Source organism: Myotis lucifugus, unplaced genomic scaffold (assembly GCF_000147115.1).
Source record: "Myotis lucifugus unplaced genomic scaffold, Myoluc2.0 scaffold_0, whole genome shotgun sequence".
Lineage (NCBI taxonomy): Eukaryota > Metazoa > Chordata > Mammalia > Chiroptera > Vespertilionidae > Myotis > Myotis lucifugus.
The window spans coordinates 61,383,969-61,402,517 of record NW_005871048.1 but is presented as its reverse complement, the minus strand read 5'-3'; the positions used below and the strand labels follow the sequence as shown (position 1 = coordinate 61,402,517).

General features: G+C 43.2%; 1 protein-coding gene across 6 annotated transcripts in view; it reads right to left on the bottom strand.

Moving 5' to 3' along the window:
* RETREG1 (reticulophagy regulator 1) overlaps nt 1-18,549 on the bottom strand; it is a 104,130-nt gene that overhangs the window by 58,470 nt on the left and 27,111 nt on the right. For 3 of the 6 annotated variants that reach the window (XM_023752249.1, XM_014453274.2, XM_006081495.3), the window contains exon 3: nt 15,170-15,242. The exons of the other annotated variants lie outside the window; for them this stretch is intronic. In XM_023752249.1, coding sequence (XP_023608017.1) covers nt 15,170-15,242 — 73 coding nt within the window. The remainder of the gene's footprint in view (nt 1-15,169; nt 15,243-18,549) is intronic. 6 annotated transcript variants of the gene reach the window in all.

The window sequence follows — 18,549 nt, the reverse complement described above, 5'->3', positions numbered from 1 at the left end:
GGACAGTATGAGGCACGGATGTGGAATGGCAGGTGCATTCACATCTGCCGGGCCTTTTATCCACTAAGGAGAGAGTGACAGCCCAGCCTGGGCCTGCTCTCAGCCTCAAGTACATGCACAGAATAGAAGGTGGGGCAAAAGTAGGTTTACAGGTGCTCATAGGGAAAATAATACAACAATTAATAAGTAATAATACAAAAATAAACTGTGTTTTGGGTACTCAAAACTGTGAACCTACTTTTGCCCCATCCTATACAGAGGAACTCAGCTCTCAAGGATATTTAAGGATATTCCCAGGAAGGCACTTGGGATCAGCTTACTGATGTCTATGAGCTCACACAGTGAGTTTGGGGAGGGCCTCAAATCAGAACAAGATTTCTGAGCCGCAGCATAGCCCCCAGCCTAGGGAGGAAACTTAACTCCCCCCCCGCCACCCCAACACCCGCCTTAACCAAAACACACAGCAGATGGAGCCTGGATTCCACTCAGAAAACCAAGCCACCAACCTCAAGGGGAAAGTGAAGACACTGCTTTGGATGAAGGAGCCTTGGGCAGCTGGATGATTAGGGTGCCCCTTGGGTCCCCCTGGGAGTCTTGTTCTGAGCATGGAAGTGGCTTTCAATCAAGGGCTCTTGTCACATACAATGAAGATAAATCATAGCGATGACAGACAGCTAAGATGAGCTGAATGCACACCGTTCTAGTATACTAGACGCTGTACCTACGTGATCTCATCCAAGCATCCCCGAAGCTCCAGTAGGGGGTTTCTATTATTACACCCATTTTAAAGATGAGCACACTAAGGACAGAGAGAGGTCTGAACTCAAGTCTGTTTTAACCACAATGGCCTGACTCTCAGCACAACCACTGAGACCCGCTGAGACAGCTGGCCAGTGGCATCATGGACCTCGCCTTAGAATCAAAGAGGAACAAAAGGGCTTGATCGCTTGTAAGAATCTACGCAGACACACGTTGTACTCCAAGATTTTTCAGAGGGGATTGAAATCATCTCTGCAGACATAAAGCTCTCGGGTCACTCCAAGGAGCCTCAAAGAGCTCTGAATTAGAGACCATTTCCCAAGGAAGGGCCCCAGCATTTCATTTCCAAACAGTTGGGACAGCTGAGGAAAGAGGGCGGCCCTGACTTCGCGATCTGTTAGAATGAGCCTGGAGGAAATAAACAAGTTATTTTGCTCCCGTCCTCACGTGCTCTGACCCAAAGCCAGCGGGAGAGTCCTTACAATTCAGTGACTAATCAGATGATGGGCCGGGAAACACACCTCTGAATGTCATCAGAGGCCAGGGATCCAGAAATAAGCTGTCACCGAAGGGACGTGTGCCCTCTGGATATAATTTCCAGAACATGTTTCGCAATGTAGGGCTGGGACTTAGTGAGCCAGTCAGGAAAGGTCAAAACACAGCCCCTGGTCTGCTGCACCCAGCTCGTCTCCTCCTGCCCTACAACCGGCTGCCTGCTGCCGCCCTGTCCCTGAGCCCCCTGTCCCTTCCCAACCACCACGGGAAAGCCAGGGCACCCAGGGGGGCGTCCTGCTCCCCACCTCACTGTCACTAATGGCAGATCTCCCTGCTTCCTTGACTTGCCTTGAACATATTTTGAGTAATTGTCAAAATGAAGGAGTAGTTTATTCACCAGACATGTAGATGTCAAATAATTACTGGTGCCAGATTCTCCACTTATTAAATATGACTAAGCTGAATGACATGTTTTAAAATAACTTCTCTTTTTAAAGTCATGTTTGCTGGGAGTAGAAAATGTGAATGGCACTTTTAAACGAACAGAAAAGAATCCTGAGGGAAATACACATTCAAATAATGTTTTTAAATGTAAAAATTATGATTATTTTATTTATATTCTTTTTATTATTTTTTAAAAATATTTTAATATGTTTTTATTGATTTTAGAAAGAGAGGGAGAGGGAGAGAGAGAAACATCGATCAGCTGCCTCCTGCAAGGCTCCTCCTGGGAATTGAACCCAAAACCCGGGCATGTGACTGGGAATCAAACCACCAACCTTCCCGTGCAAGGGACAACATTCAATCCACTGAGCCACACCAGCTGGACTTATTTATATTCTTGACTGCTTTTTGGATAAGGACCAAGGATCTGCCTGCTGATAACAATAGACATTCGATGAACAGATTTACCAAAATCGAACCCTTTTTGGGTGGGGACCTGGGCATACAATACAAACAGCTTTCTCCTTTCTACCTAGACCCTCCCCCAACTCAAAATCACCAACACAATAGGTTTTCCTATGGCTGTGATCTCTATCCTATTGCTGCATTTTAAGCACTTGTAAACTTCTTAAGAGCAAGTCCATTACCTTATTACGCTTGTTTATTGAGCAGAGTCATGAATAGTCAATAATTGATAAAACTTGAGAGCACAGAGTGTGCCTGCTAAGTGGGAAGGAGGGAGGAAACTAATGAGGCTTGACTTGGAGCTCAGGACTGATGTCATTGTCACACAGAAGCACCGTCCTCCCCTCCGCAGACACGAGCACGAGCCACGGCTAAAGAATGGATTCCTTTCCACCATGAATTCAGAGATTACAGAAAGGATCTTCAGTATTGAGTATCGTCACCCCTTAGATTCTGGGCCCTTCAGGAATGTCACACATACCGGTGAATGATTCACTCTGGTCTGTAGGAAAATCAAAGCTGGGAAAGACTTAGGCTTGTTAATGAGTAATTTGGAACTGACGGCTGATTACATACAAGGGAAAGGAAGGCGAGGGAAACAGGTGCCTGTCCCAGACAATCCGGGGTGCTGGGCACCCCACAGCCATCAGCTCGCCTGGGCTCTGAAGAGCCAAACAGAAAGACCTTTCTGAGCACATACGTCCTGTGCGTATGGGGTGGCGAGTTAAAACCCTTATCCCTCAGTGAGAAAATCTAAGCAAGTCCAGTCTTCACGGGTCATAAAAAGTAAAGCTATGAGGTTCAATAACCAAAATCCCAAGAAAAAACAACAGTAAAATAAAAAATTTCCTTTGGTGCCTCTGCTTTTCCACTGCACAGATCCTGAAATGTCCTATTTTTAACAAAGAAACATTCAACATTGTACATTGTTAGAAGCAACATGTTACCCCAAAGTGGCTTTTATAATTGAAATAGAAGACATAATTCTAATAAGTGATTGGAAAACAGGAATAAATAGGGTGCTGATTCAGTATACATAAAAATTAACACTAAACCACAATTTTGAAATATTGATCAATGTGTACAAAATAAATTTTGTGACCTTCTTCAAGTATCTCTTCCCCTTCCTTTTCTTATTTTGTCTGAAAACGATCATTTCCATAAGCAAAACAGAATCAATCTAAATACAACCATGGACTTCTTTCCCTTAAGGCACGACGTACCAATGAAAACCTTTTCTGATGATGTAATACTTACAGCTATTTTTATTCTGGGCCACAGGCTCCCTCACTTTATGTAGAACAAACAGCAATGGAATCTCTTTAGAATCACTTGAAAAGTGAAATGACACACACAGCTTAGGCTCTGCCTAACAATGTACCATTCTTGGTATTTCTCCCAACCTCTCTGACACTGAGACCTCCTCCCCTTGTTCTGACATCAAGGGAACTACAACAAGATCCTGGCCTGAGATGGGTACTCGGCCAGATCTCCAGCAGATACACAGCAGGCGTCTACTAAGTGTTTGAAGAATGGGGCCACTGATCAAGCTCAAGACACCAACAGGGACCATGGCCTCAGAGTTTAAGCAGGAACCCAAAATAGCAGCCAGTAGAGACCTACGGGGGGCCCAGGGAAACGGTCGCCTCCCGTTCTCTAGTCTCAGACAAAAAGGCTGACATTTATGAAGTGCTTCATCCCTTTACATATGTTGCCAGAGGTTCAAGTGCAGAACTTCAGAGTCAGGCTCAAGATAAAAGATACTTTATGGAGGGAAAGAATAGATGGCTAATGAACTTCTATAATCAGAACATTTGGTTTCTTCAGAATAAAAATAACATTTTTAAAACACTCTACATTCACTTTGCAACATACTCTCACAGAACCTCATTCATAGTTGGCTCTCTGCTGACTTTTACTGAACAACCATGAGTGTTTCCAACAATGGGAATTTAATCTATAATACAGAAACTTTAACTCCTGTTTCAGCAGCACTCATTTAGGCTACAGAAATAGGTGGATAAATACATACAGGGGTGGGCAAAAGTAGCTCTACAGTTGTTTGTATGGAAAAAGACATGCAGGCCCTGACTGGTTTGGCTCAGTGGATAGAGTGTCGGCCTGCGGACTTGAAGGGTCCCAGGTTCAATTCCGATCAAGGGCATGTACCTTGGTTGCGGGCACATCCCCAGTAGGGGGTGTGCAGGAGGCAGCTGATCGATGTTTCTCTCTCATCGATGTTTCTAACTCTCTATCCCTCTCCCTTCCTCTCTGTAAAAAATCAATAAAATATTTTTTAAAAAGACATGCAGGATATGATTATTACAATAGCTTTGTTAACTCTGTTGCACGTACTCACAACAAGTACACCTACTTTAGCCCACCCCTGAATATCTGATTCTTCCATGTTCTCCTTTCAATGTGTATATAGAGGTCCTTCTATAAATATAAAGGCACACAGTATGCTCAATCCTGTAACCACAGGTTTTATAAGGCCCTTTAGCTCTGAATGCAATGAAAACACACAAATATGTCATCATGACATCAAATTTGCCAACAATATTAAATCCTGAAATTATTACTGGATAAAACTGTTCTGATTTTGAAAAAGAGAAGAATACCATATTGAGTATATTCCTGAACATTAGTTCTGGATAAAACTAATAATTATGGTCCAAAATTCAAGAAGCACCTACAAAATACCAAGGTTAGGAAAAGGTAGTTAAAGTAGCCATTTTCAAAAATAAATGGGGAGACTAGACACCCCTGTTCTATCTCATAAGTGAATATAAAATGTTCTATACATAGAATAAAAACCAGTATCACAATATGCCTTAGATGGCCTTGTGGCCAACAGGGCTGAAAGAGTGAGGGGCAACCTGGATGCAACCCAGAACTCGGAGCCATGTCCAGCCTATACCTGATGGATCCCAGCTGACCTACAGAGTCATGAGCGAGAAATAAATCCTGGCTGTCTGCCACTGTGATTGTTATTCTTGTTATGCAGCAAAACCTGACCACGATAAGTCCTTATGCAATAAAGAGAAAAGAATGGCAAATCAGGGAGTCATCATGCATTCATTATCAATCCTGTTCCTATTTGTTTTCACACGAACTGCTGCTTAAAAATTTTAAAGGATCTTAAGAACACAATTATTATAGCCTTTTTGACCAAAAAATCTTATGGAGAGCCACTTTTGCATTTTGTCTGGATTCTCTCCTCCTGTAACATGAATGAGGAGCCAGGATCTATCAGGTTCCAGGACCGGGGGAGGGGAGGGTGATCAGGATTGGTTAATGGCTCTGCCCTTGATGGTGTCTTGATGTCGGGTGACCCTGCCACATGACTCACACTTACCCCCAGCTCTGACCACAAAGTCAGACCCATGTTAGTGGCTATTTCCCAAAGATATCAGAATATAAACTGGCAAAGGTAGTATATGATTAAAAATGGTCCACACTGCCTGGATGGTGTGGCTCAATGACTGAACTTTGTCCTATGAACCAGGAGGTCATAGTTCCATTCCCTGTCAGGGCTCATGTCCTGGTTGCGGGCTCAATCCCCAGTGGGGGGCATGTAGGAGGAAGCTGATCAATGATTCTCTCTCATCATTGATGTTTCTATCTCTCCCTCTCCCTTCCTCTCTGAAAATGGTCTACACCAAAGTAACAATAAGTTTGAAATAACTCTTGTAATTCAGGACTCCCACTCTCAGAGCTCAATAGTAATAGTAGGAAAGAGTATCCAAAAGAATAAGAAAGGGGGCATTTCTTCTTTGTATCTAAGTGGGTCCTAAGATGCTAGAACTATTTAACCAAGGGGACTAGCAAGCAACCCCTTCTCCGGGAATCTGAGTGCTGGACAGATTATCTTTATGATTGTCCATTAAAATCTTTTTCAGAGGCTCAGATTACCTGTACTTTCATCCAACACTTCAAGTCTATATTCCTAGGACTTGTGTCAACCAATTAATTTCCTCTACTTACACTCATTATTAAAATCCAAATGGGGGAGATGGGCAGGAAGAGAACCTCAGGCCAAGAGGTCAAGCAAAGTCTAGGCCAGTGGTCGGCAAACTCATTAGTCAACAGTACAACGATTGAAATTTCTTTTGAGAGCCAAATTTTTTAAACTTAAACTATATAGGTAGGTACATTGTTACTAACTTAATTAGGGTACTCCTCAGGCTTAGGAAGAGCCTCACTCAAGGGGCCAAAGAGCCGCATGTGGCTCACGAGCCGCAGTTTGCCGACCACGGGCTAGGCAGTGAGCTCAGGCAACAGCACTGCGCAACGTCATTGATGCAATATTGGGGTGTCAACCGGTCACAGCAGCCTTATCCACTTCTTCACTGGCCTCCCTCTGCTTCTCAAAATCCCCTGCTTACCAGAGAATCACTTGTTTTCCATTCCAGAAATCAGTTACCAGTATCAAGAGGAAAACTTTTCCTAGAATGTTAGCTAACTACTTCTGGCTATGGATTACATTATTGATCCCATTTTCTAACCAGGGGGAGAAAATTCATTTACTACCAGCTGTGCATTCTTTCACTGTTGGGGAACAAGGAACAAAGACAAACTTATAAGCTGACCTCTGACTTTCCATGTATTCCCTCCCCCCACCCCACAAAAAAAAAACAACAAATTCCTCAAACCAGGAACCCTTCTCCCCTCCATGAGGAAGTAGAAGTGGCCGGATTCAGTCACCAGGCATTTACTGAACATCTCGCATATGAACCAGACTGTGCAGGAGGGCGGCCTTTTCCATTCCAACTTAATGAGGCCCCAGATTGGGACAGTCCTGTTTGGGCCCTAAATCAGTTCCAGATTTGTTGCTCAACTTAAAATGACAAGTTTCTTTTCCCACTTCTCTTGATTCCTGAGTCTTCATGTTCTATTCCAAGCATGGTGCATCCATCAAAAGCCCTTTAAAGCCAGATGATTTCATTCCAACTTAGTCACAGGGGGGAAAGAAGTATTTAAATGTGCAATGTATTCAAAATAAATACCCATTTCTGACTTGAGGATATTTAGCTTGATAAGTGTTGGAATTGAGACAGTTTTCTTTCCCAGGCAGATGACTCCTGAGTCATGACTGAAAATATCATCACTCATTTTAATAAACAACTGACCCCCTCCCACCCCTAATCAAGGCAAACATCAAGGAAAAGATCTTTTTAAAAAGTGGTGTCAGAGGAAGCAATGAAACGCCTCTAAGTCTAAAGCAGGACTGAATGCCCAAAGCACTGTTGATGCTGTAACGGCATTAGATGGCTCTGAAATTATAGTTTAAAAATACTCTCCAAGAAGACAAGCCAAATGACTGCAGGATTATAAGTTCTCTCTCCCAGTTGTTCAGGTATTAAAAACAAGCACAAGTAAGAATAGCCTTCAAAAAAAAAAAAACCTAACGAACAGCACGAGTAGTAATGTAATCTACTCAATAAGGCTACAACATCACATGCCTCTTTTCCACCTTTGACCAAATACCTCTCAATAATGCTTTCCCCCTCAATGCCCCCCCTTCCTACATATTCCTTCCTCTTTCAAAAAACAATTAGAAGGGAGACATGACTAAAATAACCAGCGAAGGGCACATGGTCCATCATCAAAGCCGGCAGCTTAGCATCTCCTCTCTTTGCCTGCATGCCTCCCTCTCATGATGACACGGGGCCATCAGGATAATCCAGGATCATCCCCCACCTTAAGATCCTTAACTTAATCACATCTGCGAAGTCCCTGTATCATGGGAGGAACAGAGAAGACGGCCTGTGCATTAGGAGGTAGACACCTTTCGTGGCGGTGGGAGGGGTGTTCAGTCTACCACGAACACCACACAATCCTGCAGCCTTTTTTCTTTTGTTCACTTCTCAACAAGCAGGGACCTTTGCCTTTAGCATTTCATGGGTCAATTCATGCAGAGGTCCTTTCTCCACACAACTGCAAATTAAGCCATTTTCTGGGATTCACGATTCAAGAATATTTAGAGCTCTGAAAAACCCATGTTTCCATTCGTTTCCAAGAGAGGAAGAAGTACTAAGTCAGGGCCCAGTTAGGGAAGGACAGACTTTGGAGCACATAATAAACAACCGCCAAAAGATTTCATAAGACAGTGGAAAGACATGGGGGTGCACTCAACGTACCACTGGGTTCCTGGAGGCCTCCCAAGCCATCAGCTTGTTCCTACACTAAGAAGCACAGTCATCTGTCACTGATTTGTGGGTTTCCTCCCCACTTAGTCCGTCTTAGTCTCCACTGATGCACCCTTCCATCACTTATCTTACTCCCTGTTCTTTTCTTCACTCCCGCTACTACATTAAAATATATGTGTACCCACGTGCATATGTCTCTGGATATTGACATAACCTTTAATTGTATTTTCTTCTTGTAACTTTAGGAGCAATACTATTTTTGCCCTGTTGAAATATGCAACACTAATAACACTTTGGAGCCAGCTGCTAGGTTTCAACATAGCCAAGTTATTCTTAGCTTCTCTTATGCACCCTCTAGTGGCAGCCAACACTAGAGCAGTCTTGCAAGGAAATATTTGTAAAATAGGTGTCAGAGCCCAAGAATTGGTGCAGATTTTGCACAAGCCTTCAAATGTACGGTGTAGGCAAAAAGGGGCCACATACTAACCTGGCAAGCTCAGGGGAGGCCTGCATGGTGGGCCTTATAAACTCAGAGACCTAAAGTAACCACACAGGATGGTCTGACATGAAAACATTCAACTAAAAGTGAGTCGTAGTGGGTAGTCATGTCTTAGGCCAGTATCTTCCTTGACAAACGTCAATCTTCATTTTCACTGAGCCTGTCTACTATCTTTTTGCATCTATGATAACATATCTTTGGAATGTCAAGGTAATTTCCTTTCTCCAGACTCCTACCAGAGCAGGAGACCACCGTGTCCCTCATTGTTATTGTTGTTGTGTTAATTGCTAACTGTTAACAATCCTGCACCCACCTATGTACAAGAAGTATGTGTCTATTTGTTTTACCCTTTATCCAATCCCAAAGACTTTCTCACGTTGCTTTCTCCTGGCTCCCTAATCTATCACCAATGAATTTCATGCAACCCCCTTAAATCTTCCCTTGATTCTGATATATAAAATAAGTGGTATAACTGCCATTTTCTAGGGCATTTTATCAATCCTTTGAGATTTTGCTTCCTGGCAATTGTCATCAGCTTGCTCAAATAAACTCATAAACATTCCTATAGGTTTGGACGTTTCTTATGCTGACAACAGCATTCTGGCTCAGGAAACCATTCACTTACGTGTTGGGCATTTTCTTTTTGTGATCTTTGGTAAGGCCATATAGTATACTCAAACTCACAGAAGCAATGGACAGCCTGGTTTAAAAAAATACAAAGTCCAGTGAAAATAGAGGTCTAAATAAACTGTGGTATAGTCACGTGATAGAATATGATACAGCAACAAAAAGGAATGAACTAGAGCTATACACAGCAATGTGGGAGTCATCTTCTTGAAAAACATTTAACGCTAAGACACTAGTTCTAGAAAACATAAATATGGTCGCATTTTCATAGACTTCAAAAACAAAAAGTTGATTTAGAAATACATACAATGTAATTTAAATATGTGCATGTTTATAGGTATTTATATGTATACATACACAAATATGTATATAATTTTAAAAGCAAAGAAATAGAGAGCACAAAATTCAGAACCATGCTTGCCTTTGGTGTGGGGAGGCAGCAGAAGGGGGTAGGGAGACACAACAGCACCAGTCCTGGTTGAGGAAAGGCTCGTGTGTATTCATTTCATTATAATGTCTGATAACCTATGTATGTATCCCACGTGTTCTTCAATATATCAAATGTGATCAATAAATATAATTAAGAAATAAGTACAGGTAGGTAGATTGATAGACTGATAGATTGACAGCTGATATCTGATAGATGGACAGACAGGTGGACGGGCCAACAGAACCCAGGGGTGAGTTGTTCTGAAGAGAACACATGCCTTCTCAGATTCATTCTTGTTTAAGTTGCCCAAAGACTATAGTTTGAGCACAAGACTATAAATATCTATCTTACTCTGGATGACACAAGAAGTTCCACATTTTATGTAAGTAAAACTTTCTTGTAAGACAGACACCTAAATCATGAGAATACCCACTTCAGCCCCTTCACATGTACCCAGAGGCTCAGTCTGGGGCTTGTCACTAAGCCATAGAAAAGGAGAATTTCAGAAATGTTATCCCATCCTTCAGATACCACTTGACCTTGGAAATTAATGATTTCAACATCTTACTTAATAATACATTAATAATTTTTCTATAACCCTATCCTATGAGGCTTAGTGTCCTCAGACTGATTTCTGAGGCTCCATCCCCTCCTTTGGGCCCAGTGGTTTCTCTGGACCTGGGCCCTGACCTTGTTTCCAATGACGGAGCCCAGCCAGGCTCTCTCCTCGTAACCAGAGCCCGTCTCTGGACCGCAGCTCTTTGGCACTTAAGTGAGGTGAATACCCAAAGCGGTGCTGCCTGCGGAGTTCCATTCTACCTCCCACATCTGCTGTCATAGGCCCCACCCTGCCCAACGGGTCACCCCCCTTCATTGAATATCTTGTCTCCCCCTCATGATAAAGGCTATGTGTGTTCATTATAGAATAAAAGTAATAAACTGGGTAAACAAAATCAAGAAAATTAAAACTACCTATATTCCCTTCACACCGAGATACCACATTTATGTCCCAACGTATAATTATATTAGATGATGCATTGTATCTCTCTCTGTACTTGCTTTAAGTCTACAATGAACAATAAGGGGTAGATTTCACAGCCTGAAATATTCTTGTACAACATGATCTGAATTAGCTACACAATATTCCATTTATTCCAGTTACTATCGCTGCATTAAAAAAAAAAAACACACAAAAAAACTTACTGGTATAAAAGAAAAACCACCCTCAAACACAGCTTCTGCCTCAGGGCCTTTGCACTTGCTAGTCTATCTGCACTTGCATGTCCTCCAGACATGATTCCCAACCTCACCTCCTTCAAGTCTGTGCTCAAAACTCTTTTTAAGGAAGATTTTTACATTTATTTTATTACAACTTGACCCTCCCTGCCCACCCTTATACTCCCTAATCCCCTCTACTACTTTAGTTTCTCTTAAACGCCATCTAACATTATCTATTGTAGTAACATTTATTTTCTGCTCACTCACTCTACTGTGAATTCCACAAGGACCTGGTTGTGTGTCTGTTGTTGTTGTTTTTCTTCCACAAATGCCTGGCAATAAGGCATTCAATAAGCATTTCTTAAAAGGATGGATAAGTGAATGAACATCTATCTATATAAAAGGCTAATATGCTAAGTGTCCTTCCCACCTTTCAACCATTCGCTATGACACGCATTGGCCACCAGGGGGCAGATGCTCAATGGAGGAGCTGCCGTGATGTGCACAGAGAAACGGCACCGCAGACCTGGCTGACAAAACAACACTCGGCTTCCCCCAAGTGGGACACAGGCCCCACCACCACCCCGGAGTGCCAGCCCACCAAATCGCAGCCGACGCTGCTGAGACTCCATGGCCAGCCTGGAAACGGTTGCTGTGGGCACGGGGTAATGACGTCACATAGCAATGCCCAGCTTCCTCTCCCTAGCGACAGGCCATCCTATCTAATAATAGAGAAACATGGTAATTAGCCGTACCTCCACTACCCTTCCCATTGGCTAATCAGGGCGATATGCAAATTAACTACCAACCAAGATGGCGGCCGGCAGCCAGGCAGCTTGAAGCTAACAGGAGGCTTGCTTGCTTCAGTGACGGAGGAAGCCAACGTTCCCCGCCTGCCGCTGCCGGCCTCTGAGCTTGCAGTTTGAAACATTGTTACAAATATAGAAGCTAAACAAAACCCCAGAAACCTGCTTTCAGCCAGCCAGGATCTCAGAGCTGGAGGTGAAACAGTGTTTTGATTATAGAACCCAAACAAACCAGATACCTGCTTTCAGCAGCCGAGGTCTCAGAGCTGGAGCCGAGCCTCAGAGCTAAAGCTGGCCCAGAATAAAGAAAAAAAGGAGCGGTTGGGAGCTTCAGTCACTCGCCAGCCTGAAAACGGCCCTCAGCCCCTCACCCAGGCTGGCCAGGCACCCCAGTGGGGACCCCCACCCTGATTCAGGACACCCTTCAGGGCAAACCAGCCAGCCCCCACCCGTGCACCAGGCCTCTATCCTATATAGTAAAAGGGTAATATGCCTCCCAGCACCAGGATCAGCGGAGCCACGAGGCCTCCCGGCACCGGGATCAGCGTGACGGGGGCAGCGCCCAAACCCTCTGATCGCCCTGCGGCTCTGTGTGTGACGGGGGCGGGGCCACAACCTCCCTATCCGCCCTGCTCTGTTCGTGACAGGGGCAGGCACCCCAACCCCCTGATCAGCCCTGCTCTGTGCCTGATAGGGGGGAGCTCCCCAACCCCCTGATCGCCCTGCGGCTGTGTGTGTGACAGGGTGCAGCGTCCTAACCCCCTGATCGGCCCTGCTCTGTGTGTGACAGGGTGTGGCGCCCCAACCCCCCCACGGGCCCTGCTCTGTGTGTGACGGGGTAGAGCCATAACCTCCCCATCGGCCCTGCCCTGAGTGTGACAGTGGCGGCGCCCCAACCCCCTGATCCGCCCTGCTCTGTGTGTGACAGTGGCGGCGCCCCAACCCCCTGATCCGCCCTGCTCTGTGTGTGACAGGGGGCGGTGCCCCAACTCCCCTATCAGCCCTACTCTGTGCATGACAGGGGGAGGCGCCCCAATTCCCCAATCGGCCCTGCTCTGAGCCCGACCAGGGGCTGCACCTAGGGATTGGGCCTGCCCTCTGCCACCCGGGAGCAGGCCTAAGCCAGCAGGTCGTTATCTCCCGAGGGGTCCCAGACTGCGAGAGGGCACAGGCCGGGCTGAGGGACCCCCCTCCCCCTTGAGTGCACAAATTTTTGTGCACCGGGCCTCTAGTCTATACATATAAAAGGCTAATATGCTAAGTGTCAGTCCGGGTAATGATGTCACATAGCAATGCCTGGCTTCCTTTCCCTAGCGACAACTAGCCTCCTTGCAGTTTCTGCAGCCCAGAAACAGGACTTGCTTTATAACAGGTGCAAACATTTTAACCAAATGTCTGTGAAGCATTTTCACATGCCTCATCTCATTTGATCCTCACAAAAGTCCTGGAGTAGGTAGATAGGAGACTCAGTAGAACCCTATTTTCTATTCATTAGTCAGAAAACGGATATTTAGAAAGCTTAGAAACTTGACCCGACTGAAAAGTAAGAAATGGTGGGCCTTGAAAATGACTTCAGGTTTTCTCACTGTGCAGAATATAGTCAAACACTGCTACAGTTAAATATTTTACCCTTTGTTCTCACTGGGTGATCTACAATAATAATCTGCTTTGTGTTGATATTTACTGCTGTGTTCCTGACAATTACCTGAAAGAGAAGTTGGGGTGCTTCACTGGGCTGGAAAATGTTTAGCTAAATCAGAAAGCAGGTCTAACTAAGCAAGTTTATCATATATATATATGGCTAAGTTGACTCGCACATGTGCAATACACATAAAGCTCTCGCTGGTGCCAATCGCATGTGTGTGTTTCGATATGTCATTGTGGATCATGAATTTGGTTGACACTTCTATTATAGAGAAAGGGCGAATAGTGATATTAAAATATTTCTTCTAATTAATTTCCTTTCAATGTGTATGAATTCGTGCATGGGCCACTAGTGTGTGTGTGTGTGTGTGTGTGTGTGTGTGTGTGTGTGTCTGTGTGTGTATAATTTTACAAAAAGACTGGAAGGAAATAAAACTGAAAGTGAGTTTAATTTCTAGGTGATGGGGTTATTAGGGATTTGGGTTTTCATCTTACTGTTTCCTATATTTTCAGTTTTCTAAGTTAGCATGTATTATTTTTAAAATAAGAAAAAATATATTTTAAATGCTGTTAGGGAAATGTGACTACAAATAAAATGTTTGGGAACAATAGAAAGAGACAGGCAGAGAAAAAAATAGCGAGAGAGAGAGAGAAAGTGCAGACCAAAGGCAGGCACTGTAATAAATCTAAGCAAAAGTAAATACATTCCTAACTGGGCAGGTCATGGTGAGTAGTCAATACCAGGTTTGTAACTTCCCTAGTAAAGTTTTATCTTTGCCTTAAGCTTTAAAATGCCTTTTCCAGACCCGTGGGAAGAGTAACCACCCTCAGGAGAACACATAATCTTAATAACTATCCTGTAATTCAATCCCTGCCTGGTTTTTCTCCCACCTCCATGTAATCTTCCTTATGTTCCCTCCTTTATTCCAAATACATACAAGAAACTGCAAACCATTCTCAAAGCATTTGAGATCTTGTTTCCCAGCATTGATGTCAGTTTTGACACAAATAAACTCTTGTAAAAATTCTCTACAGGTTTGGATGTGGAAGGAAGGAAGGTAGGAAGGGCGGGAGGGAAGGAAGGAACTTTTAACTACCTGTGAAGTCTATATATTCAAATAATCGTAGCATAGGTTAGGGCAAGTTAAGAGAAATTTCAGCTACTAGTCTTCCTTCTCTGGTAATTTAAATTTACTGAAGCAGAGAAAGAATGCTACTAGGTAGCAGTTAGTCTAGTTTAATTATTTTATATATTTATAAATGAACTACATTTTCAAATCCTTAATAATTCAAGATCTACTACCTAATCAAATCTAGTAAGCATGGGGTTAAGATGGATGAAACATGGATGAAAATGATCAGAGTAGGAACTTTCATTTGTTATCAAGTGGCTATAAAGATTCAAGGGCTGCCACTGGGAATGACACTTAATTAGGCAAAAATGTAGCAGATCTAAAATAATGGGGGTGGGGGTGGGGGTGGTGCTAGAACTAATGTTAAATCAGATTATTGTGAAATTACATTAATTTAAAGAAATGTTAAAAACTATCAAAAAACAAAAAGTATGATAAAATATAATATTGAGTGCATTTCACTTAAGGAGTCCTAAGTATTAAGTATTTAGGCTCACGTAAAGGCTGCTGCTCCGAGACCCACAGGGAGCCTGACCTCTGGGTTTCTGTCCATGTTTTGACTCGAAATACCTGCTTGAACATAAGAGAATATGTTACTCATAAATGGAATGTACACGGAGGAACAGGTCTGACAATTTACTGCCCTTATCAATTGAAACAGTGGGCTCTCAAATGTACTGCACTTCCTCTTTCATTTTATTTTTAACTAGAGGCCTGGTGCACGAATTCATGCATGGGTGGGGTCCCTCAGCTTGGCGGGCGATAGAGGCCTATGCGGGGGAGGGGTGGCCATCTGGGGATAGGGACCACAGGAGGTTGGCTGTGGGAGCCCACTGACCACCTGGGGGACAGCTCCTGCATTGAGCATCTGCCCCCTGGTGGTCAGTGCATGTCACAGCGAATGTTTGAGCAGTCATTCCAATTGTTCCAGTCGTTCAGATGGTTGGTTAGATTTTTATATATATAGATGCCTTGGGAAATTTATCAACCGCTATTATGAAGATCCATGTCAATTTCATGAAGAGCTTTTCCCCCCAAAGTCACATTATAGGCATGTATTTTAGTTTGATAGACTCTTGAGAGAAAAGAATGGCCCTTAAATGTCAAGCATGAGGCATTTTAAAAACTCATAAATAGCCCTGGCTGGTGTGGCTCAGTTGGTTGAGCATCATCTCACACACTAAGAGTTCACTGATTCCCCATCAGGGTACATGCCTGGGTTGCAGGCTCAATCCTCAGGAGGGGGCATGCAGGAGGCAGCCAATTGATGTTTCTCTCCCTTCCTCTCTCTCTAAAATCAATAAAAAATATTTTTAAAAAAACAACCTCAAAAATAAATTTTTATATGGGTTCACTTGACGGTAAAAAATTAAGCAGAATTCTCCATATCACTGTCCTCCAAAACAGCTTTAAAGACTGCTTTTGGTCCTTTGACCCATACTTGTATTCAAGTGAGGTAATTTCAAAGTATAACTTCAAAAAATGAACACAACAGATTGGAATTCGGATGAAGACCTTTGGGAAACTTTCGGGCCCAACCTCAGTAGCTCTGGCTAAAAGAGCTGGCTCTCTCTCCATCAATGACTGGATCTGTTCTTTCCTGAGGAAGAAAGGGGCTTTGACTCCCCATTGTGCAATACATGACTACAGAATTGTGCTCAATTATTATTTTTTTAGAAAGGAATAAAAGGGCTATTCGGATTTTTATTTTGGCAGGGTAGAGACTTTAACAGTGCTGCTTAGCTACCAGCCTAGCCCAGACATCTTCAGCCAAAAGTTCACCCAAGCACAGCTATGCTTCTGCTAAAATCCAGCATATTCTGAATTTGTTAATTTCTTTTCTTGAGGAAATTTTCTTTTCATTTAATCCAACCAAATGCATCCTTCATAGAAAGGTTGTCTTTGAAAGCTCAGGGAGATGTGGCTCCCTGTCTATCGTTCTGGCTGCAATTAAACTAAAAATAGTTGCCAAATATTATCCCTTATTAGAAAGGTACAAGCACAAGGTTACAAAATACAAGTTACAAGGTGACTTTTCAGACACATTCAAAAATCCTAAACCTGTAAAATCTAGTAGTTTCAATGCATGAGTCAGAATTACTTCCATACCTAACAGCAAAGAAAGAGAGTAAACTTTTCAAGTTACCATGTGTTGGCGGGGGAGGGTGTGGAGAAAGCCTCAAATGGAGCCACTTGGGCTATGCCCACATCACCAAACCAAGGCTTTCTACCTAACCTAACTGCAATTTCAACTTTCCCCAGGAATATAATCTTAAACAGTCAGTCTGGAATTGTCTGATGAGCACCTATGAGGTCATCTTCCATACAGGCCCTTTCTATCCCGGGAAGGATGCTGAGGTTGTCAGTTCTTTCCAATCCCTTCTCCCTTCTCTCTATACAAGCCTTCCATCTTGTACAGCTCCTTGGAACTCCTATTTGCTAGCTGAATGCTGCCCGATTCATGAATTATTCAACAAAGCCAGTTAGATCTTTAAAATGTACTTGGTTGCATTTTTGTTATTTAACACACGTGACTATTTGATGCTGTTTACTTGATAATTCACCGTCTATGCAATTTTGATGAGGAATAATGATTCATAAATATAAAAAGCAGTTCTCACATTAAATTCTCTTCCTCAGAGGAGACAATTTAGCAAACGCTGGATGACTTTTCACTTTTAACATAATATTGGGCTCAAGGATTTAATCAGACATTTCTTACTTAAATGCTCCAGTTCATTCTGGGCATGCGAGGTGGGGCAAGCTCAGGACTTGGGTTTTACAACCAAAGATTCTTGGCTCTTCTTCCTGGGGCAGGAGAGAGGGGGAATCCAGCTACAACACTTTAGCAGTTATCTGGACCCTGACAATACAGAGGGCATTTATTCCATGAAGTGGGGCCACATAACGACTTCTCCTCAGAGCAGGTGAGAGAGTCAAGTTAAGAGGTGTCATCTGGCAATGTGACTCAGCTAGACGCAAAAAGCTCACACCTGGTATAATCCCTGCTGGCTCTAGAATAGTGGTTCTCAACCTTGGCTGCACATTAGAATCACCTGGGAATCTTTTTAAAATCCTGATTTCTGGGCCTCACCCTCCGAAATTCTGTTTCTTTGTTATGAAGTGGGGCCACAACATTAGTAACAAAGAAACAGAATTTCCGGGGATGAGGCCCAGAAATCAGGATTTTAAAAAGATTCCCAGGTGATTCTAATGTGCAGCCAAAGTTGAGAACCACTGGTCTAGAAAGACTGACTGTTAACCCTCCGCTGTGCCTACAAAGAGTCAGCTCAAGGCTGAGCAGAGTAGATCCAATGCACTACTTAATGGCTTACATTACACTCCCACTTCCTATGAAGGAGACCGGCTGCAGCTCGGGGATTCTGGGGGAGTCTGTCAGAAAAATCCCAAAGCTCTCAGCCACAATTTTCAAAATCCGTTTAGTTGCCACGAAAAACCCCTGTATTTTCGGTAAATTGGCACTGAACAATGAAACAAGATTTAGGATGAGGAGAGCTCCTTCACCTGGGTTATGATGCACACCACTATTAAAGAACCAGGGTTAAAAACACGTGGCCTAACTGGAAACAACTTTGTTATTAAAAAGGGATGTGCACAATTTTTCCTTTGTTAACAGGGGGTTTTGTTCAGCCAGCGGCCACAGTCACATGCAGAAATAAAAAGCTATTACACTATGGATCAGGTTTCATTTCAATACCAGGAATGAGTCATAAAAGATGTTAATTTGGTTAGGCTGACAGACAGCTCCGCATAAATCCTGTTCACAGGTTGTAGAATTAGTACTTATTGGTTATTTAAAAAAAAAAAATAGGTCAAGCCTGAATGCTTCCCAGAATTTACCCACCAAGAATCACAT